The 15,741-nt window shown below is 51.0% G+C and overlaps 1 protein-coding gene across 1 annotated transcript in view; it reads right to left on the bottom strand.

Annotated features, from left to right (window-relative positions):
* Window positions 1-13,118, bottom strand: part of GALR2 (galanin receptor 2) — a 70,292-nt gene extending 57,174 nt beyond the window's left edge. Inside the window, exon 1 of the mRNA XM_069200205.1 lies at window positions 11,015-13,118. Coding sequence (XP_069056306.1) covers window positions 11,015-11,355 — 341 coding nt within the window. The 5' untranslated portion in view covers window positions 11,356-13,118. The remainder of the gene's footprint in view (window positions 1-11,014) is intronic.
* Window positions 13,119-15,741: the final 2,623 nt, after the last annotated feature.

Raw genomic sequence — 15,741 nt, 5'->3', positions numbered from 1 at the left:
ACATTCCTCACATACAGAAATACAGCAGTAGTCCTGGCATTCCTCACATACAGAAATGCAGCATTAGTCCTGGCATTCCTCACATACAGAAATGGAGCAGGAGTCCTGGCATCCTCATCACATTCCTCACATACAGAAATACAGCAGTAGTCCTGGCATTCCTCACGTACAGAAATGCAGCAGTAGCCTGGCATTCCTCATCACCTACAGAAATGAAGCAGTAATCCTGGCATCCTCATCACATACAGAAATGCAGAAGTAGCCTGGCATTCCTCATCACATACGGAAATGCAGCAGTAGCCTGGCATTCCTCATCACATACAGAAATCCAGCAGTAGCCTGGCATTCCTCACGTACAGAAATGCAGCAGAAGTCCTGGCATCCTCATCACATACAGAAATCCAGCAGTAGCCTGGCATTCCTCATCACGTACAGAAATGCAGCAGTAGCCTGGCATTCCTCACGTACAGAAATGCAGCAGAAGTCCTGGCATTCCTCATCACGTACAGAAATTCAGCAGTAGTCCTGGCAATCCTCATCATGTACAGAAATCCAGCAGTAGCCTGGCATTCCTCATCACGTACAGAAATGCAGCAGTAGCCTGGCATTCCTCATCACGTACAGAAATGCAGCAGTAGCCCTGGCATCCTTATCACATACAGAAATGCAGCAGAAGTCCTGGCATTCCTCATCACGTACAGAAATGCAGCAGTAGCCTGGCATTCCTCATCACGTACAGAAATTCAGCAGTAGCCTGGCATTCCTCACGTACAGAAATGCAGCAGTAGCCTGGCATTCCCCACGTATTGAAATGCAGCAGTAGCCTGGCATTCCCCACGTACAGAAATGCAGCAGTAGTCCTGGCAATCCTCGTCATGTACAGAAATTCTGCAGTAGTACTGGAGTTACTTGCGTTCTTCATGCACAGAACACGCACAGCACATGCAGCAGTAGTACTGGAGTGTCTCTCATTCTTCACACACAGGACATGTACAGCACATGCAGCAGTAGTACTGGAGTGTCTCTCATTCTTCACACACAGGACATGTACAGCACATGCAGCAAGAGACTGGCGTTCCTCAAATTCCTCATGCACAGTTACAGTCAGCACATGCAGCCGTAGTACTGGTGATGCTCACAATACTCACGCATAGAACACATGCAGCGCGTGTATCAGCTTCACTGGTGCGGCTCACGTCTCTCATGCACAGAACACGCAGAGCGCATGCAGCGCTAGTAGACTCGTTGCTCATGTAATTCACGCACTGAAGACCTACGGTTTGTGTAGCTGTAGTACTGGTGATCCTCATGTCAGAATACGCGCAGTGCGTGCAGCAGTATTACTGTTGTTGCTCACAATCCTCATGCACAGAACACGTGCAGCGCATGCAGCAGTATTACTGTTGTTGCTCACAATCCTCATGCACAGAACACGTGCAGCGCATGCAGCAGTACTACTGCTGTTGCTCCTGTTCCTCACGCACAGAACGCTTGCAGCGCGTGCAGCGCATGCAGCGCATGCAGCAGTATTAATGGTGTTGCTCGTGTTCCTCACGCACCGAACGCTTGCAGCGCGTGCAGCGCATACAGCAGTAGTAGGCTCAGTGTTCACATTCTTCACACACAGAACACGCCCGGCTCGTGCAGCAGTACAGACAAGTCCTCAGATATAGAAATAACAGTAAGAAGTGCTCCTGCCACCAGAGAATGTTATCCTGTACAGTTCCGCATTCTACGCAGAACCTTTCTCAACCCCTAGATTTTCAGATCAAGGCCTTTGATCGCATCAGAGGGATCTCCCGTTCCAAGAAGGTAGAGGCCTTCATCTTCCAGCACAGGGTGCAGGGAGGTGGTGTCTGGGTGCCTCTGACTACCAGGACTTCCTAGGTGCGTTCAGCAGTGCCTGCGTGTTTCTAAGTGTCAGGACATCCTAGGTGAGCAGCAGAGGCGGTGCCTGCGTGTCTATGTCAGGCAGTACTTAATTTGTGCTTGTTGTTTCCGGTGCTGTGCACCGGCACTTATTTTTGAGGGGCGGCGCTTAGCCTTCTGCCTCAAGCATTTGTTGCGGGCAAAAGAGACATTTGGGAAAGACAGAGGAAGAGAAAATTGAAGAAGTGTCACAATAAGAGAAAGCAGAAAGCTGCAGGTGTGAGCTGAAGGGGCAGGGAGTGGCTTTAAAAGGATTGAAGAGGCCCGAGATGGCTTCAGGATTAGCTGCCTCAGTATTCCTTGCTCGCAGTTTGAATTGCGGCAGCCGTGTGTTTAAGAAGAGGGCTTTGGGCACCGGCACCTTTTTATTTACAAATGAAGCACTGATGTCAGGACACACTAGGTGTAGTCTTCAGAGGTGGTGTCTGGGTGCCTTTCTGCATCAGGATATCTTAGATGCGGTCACCAGAGGTGATGTCTGCGTGCCTCTGCATGTCAGGACATCCTAGGTGTGGTCAGAGGAGGGGGTATCTACTTGCCTCTGAGTGTCAGGACATCCTAGGTGTAGTCAGCAGAGTAGGTATCTGTGTACCTCTGCGTGTCAGGACAACCTAGGTGCGGACAGCAGAGGTGGTGTCTGCATGCCTCTGAGTGGCAGGACATTTTAGGTGCGGTCAGCAGAAGCGGAGTCTGCGTGCCTCTGAGTGTCAGGACATCCTAGGGGCAGTCAGCAGAGGGAGTGTCTGCCTGCCTCTCTGTATCAGGACATCTTAGTTGCAGTCACCAGAGGCGGTGTCTGCGTGCCTCTGCGTGTCAGGACATCATAGGTGTGGTCAGAGGAGGGGGTATCTACTTGCCTCTGCGTGTCAGGACATCATAGGTGCGGACAGCAGAGGTGGTGTCTGCATGCCTCTGAGTGTCAGGACATTTTAGGTGTGGTCAGCAGAAGCGGTGTCTGCGTGCCTCTGAGTGTCAGGACATTCTAGGTGCGGTCAGCAGTGCCTGTGTGTCTCTAAGTGTCAGGACACCCTAGGTGCAGTCAGCAGTTGGAGTGTCTGCGTGCCTCTCTGTATCAGGACATCTTAGTTGCAGTCACCAGAGGTGATGTCTGCGTGCCTCTGCGTGTCAGGACATCATAGGTGTGGCCAGCAGAGGCGGTATCTGCATGCCTCTGTGTGTCAGGAAATCCTAGGTGTGATCGGCAGATGCAGTGTCTGCGTGCCTGTGAGTGTCAGGACACTGTAGGTGCGGTCTGCAGAGGGGGTATCTGCGTGTCTCTAAGTGTCAGGACACCCTAGGTGCAGTCAGCAGTTGGAGTGTCTGCGTGCCTCGCTGTATCAGGACATCTTAGTTGTGGTCACCAGAGGTGGTGTCTGCATGCCTCTGCGTGTCAGGACATCTTAGGTGTGGTCAGCAGAGGGGGTATCTGCATGTCTCTAAGTGTCAGGACACCCTAGGTTTGTTGAGCAGAGGCGGTCTGCATGTGTTGGAGTGTGACTTTTATAATCAATATTAACATGAAAAGCTTGAAATAAAATGTCTAATGAAACCGAATAAAATGTGTTAATGTAATACTAATGTACGCGTTTGAAATGTGCCCATGGGGAGTGGCCACCAATGTATACGATGTTTAATGAAACTGACTAATAATGAATTAATAATGTACTCATGTATGGTTTTGTATTAACGTATCCTAATTAGAGTTATGTATTAAGGTTCTGCTAAAGTTCTCACTAGGCCTTAGGTAGAAAGGGTCTGGGCCTAGCTGCCTGGTCTCATATTAACTGTGTTTTCGAATGTGCAATGTGCTGCTTTCCTGAAGGACACAAAGCTGTACTTTTCCAGAAGCTAGAGATATGTGTGTAGCTGTAGTAAATTCTTTCTCATGGGACCCGACTTGCTCAAGGAGACATTCTTGTCGAATGCAACAGTGTAATTCGCAACAGGTGCAAGGTCGCCTGGACTAGGGGAAGACAATGGAACTACTGACTGGAGCGACAAGTATAACTTTTCTTACCTGACATTCTACCCGTTGAAGACGTCAATCACAGGAGCCAATAAACTGCATGAGAACTGTCTTAGGTGAAAATTCTAGTAAGGTGTGTGACGGATTATTGGACAGAGATAACGATGCATCAAATATTGCCCAATAGGAAATTAGAGACTTGTTCGACAACTTTGATATAACGGCGTGACACAAGGAGTAATCAGCCATTACCGGCCATTCCACCGACCCATTACTTTGCTATACCTTGCCCTTCTGAGAGACTTTGCCTTATACTTTAAACCATCCTCGCCTTACCCCTTGCCTGTTATGCACTTCTCCTCCTTATGAGGGAAGAGCTTTCTTGCTATGCCCTGCTGAGACTTACCTGTTCCATCCTGGCTGATGGCGAATCAACTGATGTCCTGAGGACGAAGACTGATCCTGCATGCTGACTCATTCGGAGGGGTAACTATCTGATGATGAACTGTAATTGTCTGTTTGCCTTTTCTTTCTAGGTACCAACTGCTCTTTTGATAGCGGCCATAGTTAGATGTTTTCCAAATTCATGTCGCTAAATTGTTTTGCATGAAGCCCAACATGCTGATGCTAATTAGAGACTAGTTAAGGAGTTCACTAATATCAGGTGCAAATAGACAAATGACTGAAATTCTTTCTTTGTTGAATAATGTACTAATGATACTCTGCTAAAGTTGACTCATGCTAACGTCGTGCTTTGTTTTAATGTTCATGACCTTTGCTTTGATAAAGTCTTATTCGAGTTGCCAAGTTATAGTGGTTTTGATGTGCTTTTTGATATTACGACTAATAAATATGATACTAGAGTGTAACTAATAGGGAATAAATATCCTAAATCTTACTAGCTTTGTGTGGTTATTCATGGCTGAAAGGTCATGGTGTGTTTATTCTTATTAAATGTTATTGATTAGTTTGATTGACTAGTTATTGTGAATAGTGATTAGGTTATTGATCTATTGATTGACATGCTAAACGGATATCTCGTTCTGGGAAGTCCCCAAACGTGGTCAAAAGATTCATTGGGCTAAAACGAGTCCCCTTGTAAGTTAAATTATCAAGGTTTGGATGCGTTATCACTGCCTCCGAGTGTCAGGACATTCTAGGTGCGGTCAGCAGAAGCGGAGTCTGCGTGCCTCTGAGTGTCAGGACATCCTAGGTGCGCTCAGCAGAGGCGGTGCCTGCGTGTCTCTAAGTATCAGGATATCCTAGGTGCGCTCAGCAGAGGCGGTGTCTGCGTGTCTCTAAGTGTCAGGACATCCTAGGTGCGGTCAGCAGAGGGAGTGTCTGCGTGCCTCTCTGCATCAGGACAACTTAGATGCAGTCACCAGAGGTGGTGTCTGCGTACCTCTGCGTGTCAGGACATCATAGGTAGGATGACCAGAATTTTAAAGCCAAAAAACCGGGACATTTAACTAAAATAGAAGAAGGACTACAATTTTACCTCAACCGAGCGCACAGAATGAGCGCGCCCATCAGCGAAAAAATTACAGCAGAGCCACATGGAACATAAATAAAAAGCAAATTTTAATGCCAGTATTCTGCCTGTTAATTAATTTGCTTTCTTATAACAGATGCTATCTCTGCCTACTTCGGAAAACATAAAAATTCCCTCTCACCTTGTTCAGTCGACCCTGTCAAAAAACCGGGACATGAGCTGAATTTCCCCGAATCTGCGGGGACAGATGGTGGAAAACCGGGACTGTCCCGGCAAATCCGGGATACCTGGTCACCCTAATCATAGGTGTGGTCAGCAGAGGCGGATTCTACGTGCCTCTGAGTGTCAGGACATCCTAGGTGTGGTCAGCAGAGGCTGTGTCTGTGTGCCTCTCTGTATCAGGACATCTTAGCTACAGTCACCAGAGGTGGTGTCTGTGTGCCTCTGCGTGTCAGGACATCTTAAGTGTGGTCAGCAGAGGCGGTATCTGCATGCCTCTCTGTGTCAGGAAATCCTAGGTTTGGTCAGTAGAGTCGGTGTCTGCCTGCCTGTGAGTGTCAGGACATCCCTGGTGCGGTCAGCAGAAGCGGTGTCTGCGTGTCTGTGTCAGGACACCCTAGGTGCAGTCAGCATAGGCGTTGTCTGGGTGCCTCTCTGCACATGTTAGAGGCGGTCACCAGAGGTTATGTCTGCGTGTCTATAAGTGTCAGGACATCCTAGGTGCGCTCAGCAGAGGCGATGCCTGCGTGTCTCTAAGTGTCAGGACATCCTGGCCTGGGTGCGGTCAGCAGAAGCGGAGTCTGCGTGCCTCTGAGTGTCAGGACATCCTAGGTGCGCTCAGCAGAGGCGGTGTCTGCGTGTCTCTAAGTGTCAGGACATCCTAGTTGCGCTCAGCAGAGGCGGTGTCTGCGTGTCTCTAAGTGTCAGGATATCCTAGGTGCGCTCAGCAGATGCGGTGTCCGTGCGTCTCTAAGTGTCAGGACATCCTAGGTACGCTCAGCAGAGGCGGTGTCCGTGCGTCTCTAAGTGTCAGGACATCCTAGGTGCGCTCAGCAGAGGCGGTGTCCGTGCGCCTCTAAGTGTCAGGACATCCTGGCCTGGGTGCGGTCAGCAGAAGCGGTGTCCGTGCGTCTCTAAGTGTCAGGACATCCTAGGTGCGCTCACCAGAGGCGGTGTCCGTGCGCCTCTAAGTGTCAGGACATCCTGGCCTGGGTGCGCTCAGCAGATGCGGTGTCCGTGCGCCTCTAAGTGTCAGGACATCCTAGGTGCGGTCAGCAGAAGCGGTGTCCGTGCGTCTCTAAGTGTCAGGACATCCTAGGTGCGGTCAGCAGAAGCGGTGTCCGTGCGTCTCTAAGTGTCAGGACATCCTAGGTGCGCTCAGCAGAGGCGGTGTCCGTGCGCCTCTAAGTGTCAGGACATCCTAGGTGCGCTCAGCAGAGGCGGTATCTGCATGCCTCTCTGTGTCAGGAAATCCTAGGTTTGGTCAGTAGAGTCGGTGTCTGCCTGCCTGTGAGTGTCAGGACATCCCTGGTGCGGTCAGCAGAAGCGGTGTCTGCGTGTCTCTAAGTGTCAGGACATCCTAGGTGCGCTCAGCAGAGGCGGTGTCTGCGTGTCTATAAGTGTCAGGACATCCTAGGTGCGCTCAGCAGAGGCGGTGTCTGCGTGTCTATAAGGGTCAGGACGTCCTAGGTGCGCTCAGCAGAGGCGGTGTCTGCGTGTCTATAAGTGTCAGGACATCCTAGGTGCGCTCAGCAGAAGCGGTGTCCGTGCGCCTCTAAGTGTCAGGACATCCTGGCCTGGGTGCGGTCAGCAGAAGCGGTGTCCGTGCGTCTCTAAGTGTCAGGACATCCTAGGTGTGGTCAGCTGTTCTACACCTGTGCCTTGTTCTCTGGGGTGCTTCCCTCACTTCTCTCGGGGAGGAGGAAGTGGGTGGGGAGCAGAGCTTTGGGGGCTCCAAGTCTGCCGGGTGGTGAACGTGTTGTAAATGCTGCTCGCGTCTCTTCATGCCTGCACCCTGCGGCAGCCATGACAGTGGGCAGCTAACACCATGCCCAGGGCGGGCAACGTGGTCGGGGTGGTTTTCTCACCCCATGATGGGAAGTGTGCTGGGGTTGGCTGCTGTCACCTCCCCAGTGCTTGAGCCGGGCTCTTCCCCTACCTGCTATGGACTGTTACTACCTAGAGGGGCCGTTCCTTCCTCCTGTGGAAGATCGGTGTGTTGGGAGCTGCCCTTCCTCTCCATGGTGGCGAATGAGCCAGGGAGCTAGCTGTTCCTGGGAGCACCCATGGCACTTAGAGTGACTCGTCAGAAAAAAAGCCATGAGTGGACGAATGAATCAAACTTAACCAGTGGTAATCTCTCTGTTCAACATTCCATTTCATAGTTTTTTGTTCACTGTGCCCTTCTTTTCAAAAAGTGACCAGCAGGGTAGGACTGGAGCAGATCATAGGCTTGGGCACTAAAATAAAAGTGTACCCCCAAACCCTCTCCAAGCCCCATGAGTGAATTAGATAGCTGAAACAGTGGCCCATATTTGCATACTATGGCAATGAGTGTGAGGTGTGGAAGATTGGATGGATTTGAGCTTGCATCAACATCAGGAAAATCAACAATAAAAATCGGCCCAACAGACCATAAACAGGCAAATAAATAGCCCAGACAGTGACCTGTCAGGCCCGGTTCTAGAGGGTGGGCCAAGAGGGTGACAAGGGTGAGAGGATGGCGAGGAAGAGAGAGAGAGAAGGGTGAGGTGGAAACAGAAGATTAAAGAGGAGTGTGAATAAGCTGACGCACAGCGGGAGGATGGCGCAGTCCGGAGAGCAAAAAGTTGAATAAGCCAGAAAGAGAAGAGGGTGACGTGGGATAATTATGAGGGTGAAGTGGTGAAAGAGAAGGGCACAGCATGGAAACAGGTGGACAAGATGGAAAGAGAGTAGGGCGAGGTGAAGAGAGTGAGGTGGAAGGAAGAAGGCTGTGAGGTGAGTGGGACAGCAGAGTGAAGTGGAGCGAAAAGGGCGTAAAGTCAAGGGCGAGGAGGGGGGTACTCAGAGGAAAAGAAGGGTGAGATGGAAAGAGCAGAAGAGGTGAAGCCCGTAGGGTTAAACCTCTGGAAATATCCGTGCAAGACCATATAGTATGGCCAGAGACAGCTCTCAGACACGTGGAAGACTCTGGACAACTGCACTCATCTTTAAGGCCTATCCATCTTTTCTTCATGGCCCTCCCAGATCCCAAATCTTGCAGCCGGGCCAGCCTTCGAGCACTGCCTGGTTGCCCTATAGGCCAGTCTGACCCTGGTGCCCTGTAGCAATCTCCGGAAAACGTTTCTTTTTCTCTCCTCCAGGTGTCCGGGAAGTCATTGTAGTAATTAATGTTGGTTTATGCTTTTTACTAGGGGAGCAGCCCTTGCCTTCCTTTGTTTGTTGGAGGCGTCGCCAGTAGCTATCAATGTGTAAAGGTCTTGTCCATACTTTACTGGGGACACAGAGGTCAGTGCACTGAAGGCCTACCCTTCCCTCCGCATAGCACTGCACCGCCCCCTACACACACGCTTACCGTGTTTGGAAATCCAATGCTGAGGGTCACACATTCAATACCTCCTCGAGGTCGTCAGTACGGTACTGGAGGTTGGAGCTGCTTGAGGATTTTGATTGGGAATTAAAGTTACATTTGGGGCATTGTTGCTGTTGAAACGTTTTGTGCTGTGACTGAAGTTGCAGTTGGACGTTGGTTGTTAGTTTGTGGTTAGGTTTTGTGCTGTGAATGAAGTTGCAGTTGGAAGTTGGGTGTTATAGTTTGATGAGGTAAAGTTGGAGCTTATGGATAACTTTTGTGCTGTGGATGGAGTTAGGGTTGAAAGTTGGGTGTTATAGGTTGCTGAAGTTAAGTTGCGGCTTCTGGTTAAGTTTTTTTGCTGTGGATGGAGTTGCTGTTGAAAGTTGGGTGTTGTAGGTTGCCGAGGGTTAAGTTGGGGCTTATAGTTAAGTTTTGTGCTGTGGATGGAGTCACGGGTGAAGGCTGGGTGTTGTAGGTTTCAGAGATTAAGTTGGGGCTTGTGGTTAGGTTTTGTGCTGTGGATGAAGTTGCTGTTGGAAGTTGGGTTTTATAGGTTGCTGAGATTAAGCTAGGGATTGTGGTTAGGATTTGTGCTGTGGATGAAGTTGCAGTTGCAAGATGGGTGTTATAAACTGCTGAGGTTAAGTTGGGGCTTGTTGTTAAGTTTTCACTGTGGCTGAAATTGCGGTTGGAAGTTGGCTGTTATAGGTTGCTGAGGTTAAGTTGGGGCTTGTTAAGTTTTGTGCTGTGGATGAAGTTGCGGTTGGACTGTTATTTATTGCTGAGGTTAAATTGGGGCTTGTTGTTAAGTGTTGTGCTGTGGATTAAGTTGTGGTTGGAAGTTGGCAGTTATAAGTTGCTGAGGTGAAGGTGGGGCTTGTAGTTAGGTTTTGTGCTGTGTTTTGATTCGTGGTTGGAGGTTGTGTATTACGGGTGGAGTTGAGTAAAGAGTTATTCTTAGGAAGGTAGTGCGGCTAGGTGGGGGGTTGAAGTTGAGGTTGTGATATGTAGCTGGCGTTCAAGGAGGAGATGTTCTTAACCTCCCCCAGCATGGTTGGTACTAGGGGACTGTTGGATGGCAGGGAGCACTGTGGTCAGTATTGGGGGCACTTCACTGATAAGGAGCACGATGGTCAGTATTTACGACACAGCCATTTCCGGCCAATGAAAGGATGATAATCACTGGGGGCTTTGCTCTATACTAACAAGAAAAGGATGGTCAGTATTGCAGGCGGGGGTGGTAACCCTTACTTCTCAATGTTGATCAGTAGTGGTGTGCTGCCCATATCAGTCAAGAGTCAGAGTGGTGACTATTGGGGTATAAATCTATTTTCTTATAACGCCGTGCTTAATATTGCCCCCAAATGTTCCTCCCCTTTGTGGTTAATATTAGGGATGCTGCACCCCTTCCTGTCCATGGACAGGGAGTTCGGCCCTGGGGGATTTACTTTTTATGCCCCAAGATGGGCAACATTAGGGTTATCAGGGTACAGAGAGTTCTCTGCTGGCCATTACGGTCAGATTTGGGGGACCACTCTTGCCTGCCCAGAAACACATGGGTAGGCATCAGGGACCCTGCCCTTACCCGCCCGGGGCAAGGTGGTCAGTACTGGGAAACCACTGTTCTGTGCTGAGACGCGGCCCTTACCTGTCCAGCCACATTATGTTCAGGAATGAAGCTCCGCCCTCCCCGCACTATGTTCAGTACTGGGGTGCCGCCGTCCCTCCACAGACACCCAGTGGCCTGCACTGTGGGAGCTGCCCTTACCTGTCCGGAGGCACATTGTTCAGAGTCACACAGGACCCAGTACTGTGGGAGAGGCCCTTACCTATACAGGGCCACGGAGGTCTATACCGGGGGCTCACCCTCCCCGCAAAGGCACTTAGTGTCCAGGACTGTGGGCGCGGCCCTTGCCTGTCCGGAGGCACAGTGCTCCTTACTAGGGCGCCGTCCCCCCCTTACCGACACCCTATGCCTAGTACCGTGGGCGCGGCCCTTGCATTCCCAGGGACATGGTGATCAGTATCCTCTCCCCGCACAGACACCCAGTACTGTGGGCGCGGCCCTTACCTGTCCAGGGACACGGTGGTCAGGGTGAAGCTGCTGGCGTGCATGGTGAGGAAGATGAAGAAGTGCACGGCCTTGCACATGAAGGGGCCGAAGACCCATCCGTCCAGGGTGTAGATGGTGGCCTGGAAGGGCACGCAGAAGACGATGAAGGCCAGGTCGGCCACGCCCAGGTTCAGGATGAATAGGTTGGTGGTGTTGTGCACCTGCCCGTTGCGCAGAAGCACCGCCAGCACCAGGCTGTTGCCCACCGTGCCCACCACGAAGATGGCAGAGAAGAGCAGAGGGATGATCACCGACTCCGGGCGGGTGCTCTCGCCAAGGGGCATTGCTGACCTGTTCATCCTGCGGAGAGGGCTGGTTTTAGGGCGGGGTTCGGACAGAAGAACCCCTGCCTACTTACCCACCGCGGCCAAACGAACGGTGTTGGAGTGGTTAGTTCAGGGCGTGCTACGCCATAAACTTTCAGAGGCAAAGCGCGCTCCAGTGCCACCTGAAGTTTCAACAACACTTGACCTCGCTTCGGAGGCTGCGATCCGCCCCTGGACTGTGTGCACACGACAGCACCTTAGGGCAGGTTCACTCCGAGGACAGACAGGGCGCCGAGGTACAGCGTCCACCAGTGTCCACGTTTGCGGTCAGTCTCCTCTGGGTTCAACTCCCTGAACTGTCAGATTTATCAGATCTGTTCGCAGTTAGTTCCTCGGACGCTCCTGGCCGAGGTCTTGGACTCCTCTGTCCGCTAATATTCTGCACCCTTTGGTCGCTGTCCTCTGCTGACGTCAGACCCTCCTTTGGTCGGCATACTTCTCAAGTGTCACTGTAATCTCCGTGGACAGTGCCCTCCGTCCCGGTCAGTCTTCTCAATTCAAATCAAAGTCCTGTTTAGAGTCAGTGACCCTCACTGGACAGCGTCTTCTGTGGTCAGTGTCATTCTTGAAGGACACGTGTCTCAGGGGTCAGAGCCTTTTCTCTGTGGTGAGTTTCTTCACATGTCGTCAGTGTATCTGAGGTGGTCAGTGTCCACCACGTGCCCCTCCCCTCCTGTCATCAATGACCTCCCTGCAGACAGCCTCTGTCCAGTGCCCTTCTCTAGTCGGAGTACTTTTGTGGTGAGGATCCCAGTTGTCTCGTATCCTCCCCGTGCACTCTCTGGTCAGTGTCCTCCCCTGCGAAACGCCCCTCCTCTTTTAGGTGTACTCAGTGGTCAGTGTCCTCCTCCCTCTCCGTTAATCAGCGTCCTCTCTGCAGCCAGCAACCCCTCCGTGGGCAGTGCCTCCCCCTCTGGTCAGTGTCCTCCTATGTGTCCACTGTCCTCCCCTGCTTAGTGTCCTCCCCTGTGGTCAGTGTCCTCTAATCACCAAGCTCGCTCGGGATCGGTGCCCTCCAGTGAGCATCCTCCCATGTGGTCAGTATTTTGGCCAGTGCCCCCTTCCTGTGGTCAGTGTCCTCTGATGGGTGTTCTGTCTGTGGGCAGTGCCATCCTCTGATCAGTAACGTCTTCTCTGGTCAGTGTCTTTTCTGTGGACAGTGCTCTGATCAGTACCCTCTCTGTGCCAGCGTATTCTCTGATCAGTGACCTCTTCAGTGGCCAGTGACCTTTTTGTGGCACTGTCCTCGTTTGATTAGTGTCCTCCCCAGTGCTCAGTGTCCTTCTCAAATCACTGCCCCCTTCGGTCACTATTCTCCTCCGACGAGGGTCCTTTCATTAGTCAATGTTCTTTCTGTGGAAAGCGTCCTCCTCTGATCAGTGACCCACGCTTTTAGTCAGGGATCTGTTCGGTGGTCAGAAAGAACCATCTATGACCAGCGTCCTGAGCATCCTCGCTGTGGCGTTCTCCTCTGACCAGTGACCCTTCTGAAATCAGCGTTCCGGACGGTGTCCTCGCAGTGGTCTGCACCTCCTATGATCAGTGTCCTCTCCTGCGCTCAATCTCTCTGCTGTGGTCAGTGTCTTTCCAGTGGTCAGTGCCGTCCTCTGGCCAGTGTGCTCTCCTGCGGTCAGAGTCCTGGTCAGCGCGCTCCTCTGCGGTCAGTGACCTGTTGCCCAGCCCTCTCCGGTCGGACCCCGCGCTCCTCCGGTGGGCAGCTGCGGTGAGTTCCCGGCTCCCTCGCTCCACTGAGGGACTCCTCCCGCCTCTCCTTGTTTCACGCCCTCTCCGAAGCACCGCAGCCGCGCACACCACTCCCACAGACTGCAACCCCTGCAGCCCCTACCCCCTTTTCACATCTCGTGTTTGCGGAGTTCACATCCCGAACAGGATGAAGTTGCCGACACTTAGTTTCGTGCTTCTTCTTCCACGTCCCAGCTTCAAGGCGCTCGGCTCCTCTCTTCAGACTGGACACCTGCAGACGTGCGCCCGTTGTACTGAGTATTCCTGAAACTAAAGGCCATCCAGTCTCCAGGGAAGAAAGAAATGTATAAAAAAGAGGACACACGGATGTGTCCATAGAAACCTGCCCCCGATATATCCTCTCTCCCGCGCGTCAGAGGGCTGGACGGTCGGGGGCGAGGGACGACTCCTTATGCACGGAGCTTCTCAAACTGTCAACATGTCTAGGGCCTGAGGCTGAGACCAGGAGCCATGCAGTGTGCATTAACTATCCTCTAGCGGGGCCTATCGGCCCTCCGCCCCGGAGCTGACACCTTAGGGAAGGTGAAAGCACCTCCTGCAGAGATCGATGTATGTACTCTGCGGGTCAAATGTTCCAATTCCATTCTGGTAATTCAGTGAGTCGATGCATATGCTATAGAAATCTGTGTGCCGCCTCCAGGTGACCGTTTTCAATCCCAGTGTGATGGCTCAGTGGGTTGGTGCACCTGTTGCAGACACGGATGAGCAGTCTACTGTTGACCAACTTCAGTCACGGTTGGGTTAGCACTGAGTCAGTGGGATGGTTAATACAAGTTTTTAAAGGTCCTGTAAACATAAATATCTCGGCCACCAGCATTACACGCTCGACTTGCTACTGTGTAGAAATCATTCCGCCATGAAAGACCCCCAAAATACTGGAACTTTTCACCAGCTGCTGTACACATGTGCCTGGAAGCCTAACAACTTTGGTCAATATAATTTATAAAGTGACTGTCCAATAAATCTTTAAGTCACATTAACAGTGTAATTTCAATAATTTTGGGATTCATGGGCAAGACATGCTTTGGGGGCACTTGTCTGGAACAACTTTGAATTTTAGCTAATTTTCTGATAATTCAAATCTGCATGATGCTAAACAAACGTTTAGAAATATGGCCACACAGAAAACAGTTGAAATGTACCTTACACAGGGCCCTGGAACCCTTCAGATGATCAGGGGCAGGGAGACATGGTACAAGCAGAGAGGATTTGAGATACAGAATTAGCCAGAGATGAGATAGAGAGGAAGTTCTCTTCCTCAGGGGACCCCTTGGAAGATGGGGGTCCTGGGCAGCTGCACACTTTGCTCATGCCTTAAAAGCAATCTTTGTGCACATGTAAAAACACACCATCTCGTGGAGAGGCCTGTCCCCCAACGCCTCAGAGAAGGTCGGGGTCGTTTGCTCTGTGGGAGCAGTTGAAACTCGTTGTCCAGCGCTGGTTATGGTCCCAGACATGCGTTCACACTTTTTTTTCCAAATCTTTTTATTGAACAAGTTGAGATTTGTCAGATCAGTCGTCCACCCAAGTGGGCAGACATGTACATGCATATATATTTACTCATACAGTAAAACAGTAAAACGAACATGGGAATATGGTGTGGTAGTGTGTCAAAGAACTGTGCCACAGCAGTAGCGATCACTGTGGTTATGTTTCGTGTGGGGTGGTAAGATTTAACTCTTCTCTAATTAAGGGACCTGTGGATGCATTTATTTATGTATATATGCATGCATACATTGGGTACTCATTGGTGGCCCATTTTGCATCACTAAACATGGTGAGGGAATGTGTCAGTCGGGGGATACTCTGGTCTCGGCATGGCCAACACCTTTTACGGGGGGGGGGCAATGTAATAAATAGTGACCTGTATGTATGGCAGCTGCTTCTGCCCCTTACAGCGTGGCGAGCAAGGCACGTAGGTGACTCCTATAAGGGTACAGTCAACCCGAGGATAGGGGGAATCATTTGACTATCTAATACCATGAGGTACATACGCAATTCAAGGTGGGTGGGTATCATTTTTGGCCTCCATGGTAACAATAAAAGCGTCACAAATTTCAGACCCTCACTGGGCTAATCCTCTGTATTGTAGCTGACGTAGTGTGTGCGCCTCTGCGTGGGAGCATTGTATCAGGTCACGCAACCAGTTGTTGTATCCGGGAATATGTGGAGCCTTCCAGTGAGTCGCTATTAGGCGCTTAAACACTATGAAGGCCAAATCGATAAACCTGTGTAGCTGTTTATCCCCTTTAGCACGCCGGCGCAGGCCTAGCAGGCATGATTCTGGTTCCATATGTAGCGTATAATCTGTAATATCAGCTATGGTGTCAGTAATGCGTTGCCATGCTGTGGCTAGTGGGGGACACGCCCACACCATGTGGTAAAAATCTGCTGATGGCTGCACACATCTAGGATACAACGGGTTCGAGCCTGGGTATATCCATTTTATGCTGGCTGGAGACAAATAGGCGTGATGCACGTAATTGAACCGAGTGTAGCGAAGTCTGGTATTGCGAGAAACATTTTTGACAGCTGACAATACCGCCGTCCAGGCATTGTGGGACAAGGGAGAGGGGAGAGGGGAGCACCTCATCC

This window comes from Pleurodeles waltl, chromosome 7, assembly GCF_031143425.1.
Source record: "Pleurodeles waltl isolate 20211129_DDA chromosome 7, aPleWal1.hap1.20221129, whole genome shotgun sequence".
NCBI classification, from domain to species: Eukaryota; Metazoa; Chordata; class Amphibia; order Caudata; family Salamandridae; genus Pleurodeles; species Pleurodeles waltl.
The sequence above is the reverse complement of the archived record's forward strand: the minus strand, read 5'-3'. Positions and strand labels throughout refer to the sequence as shown.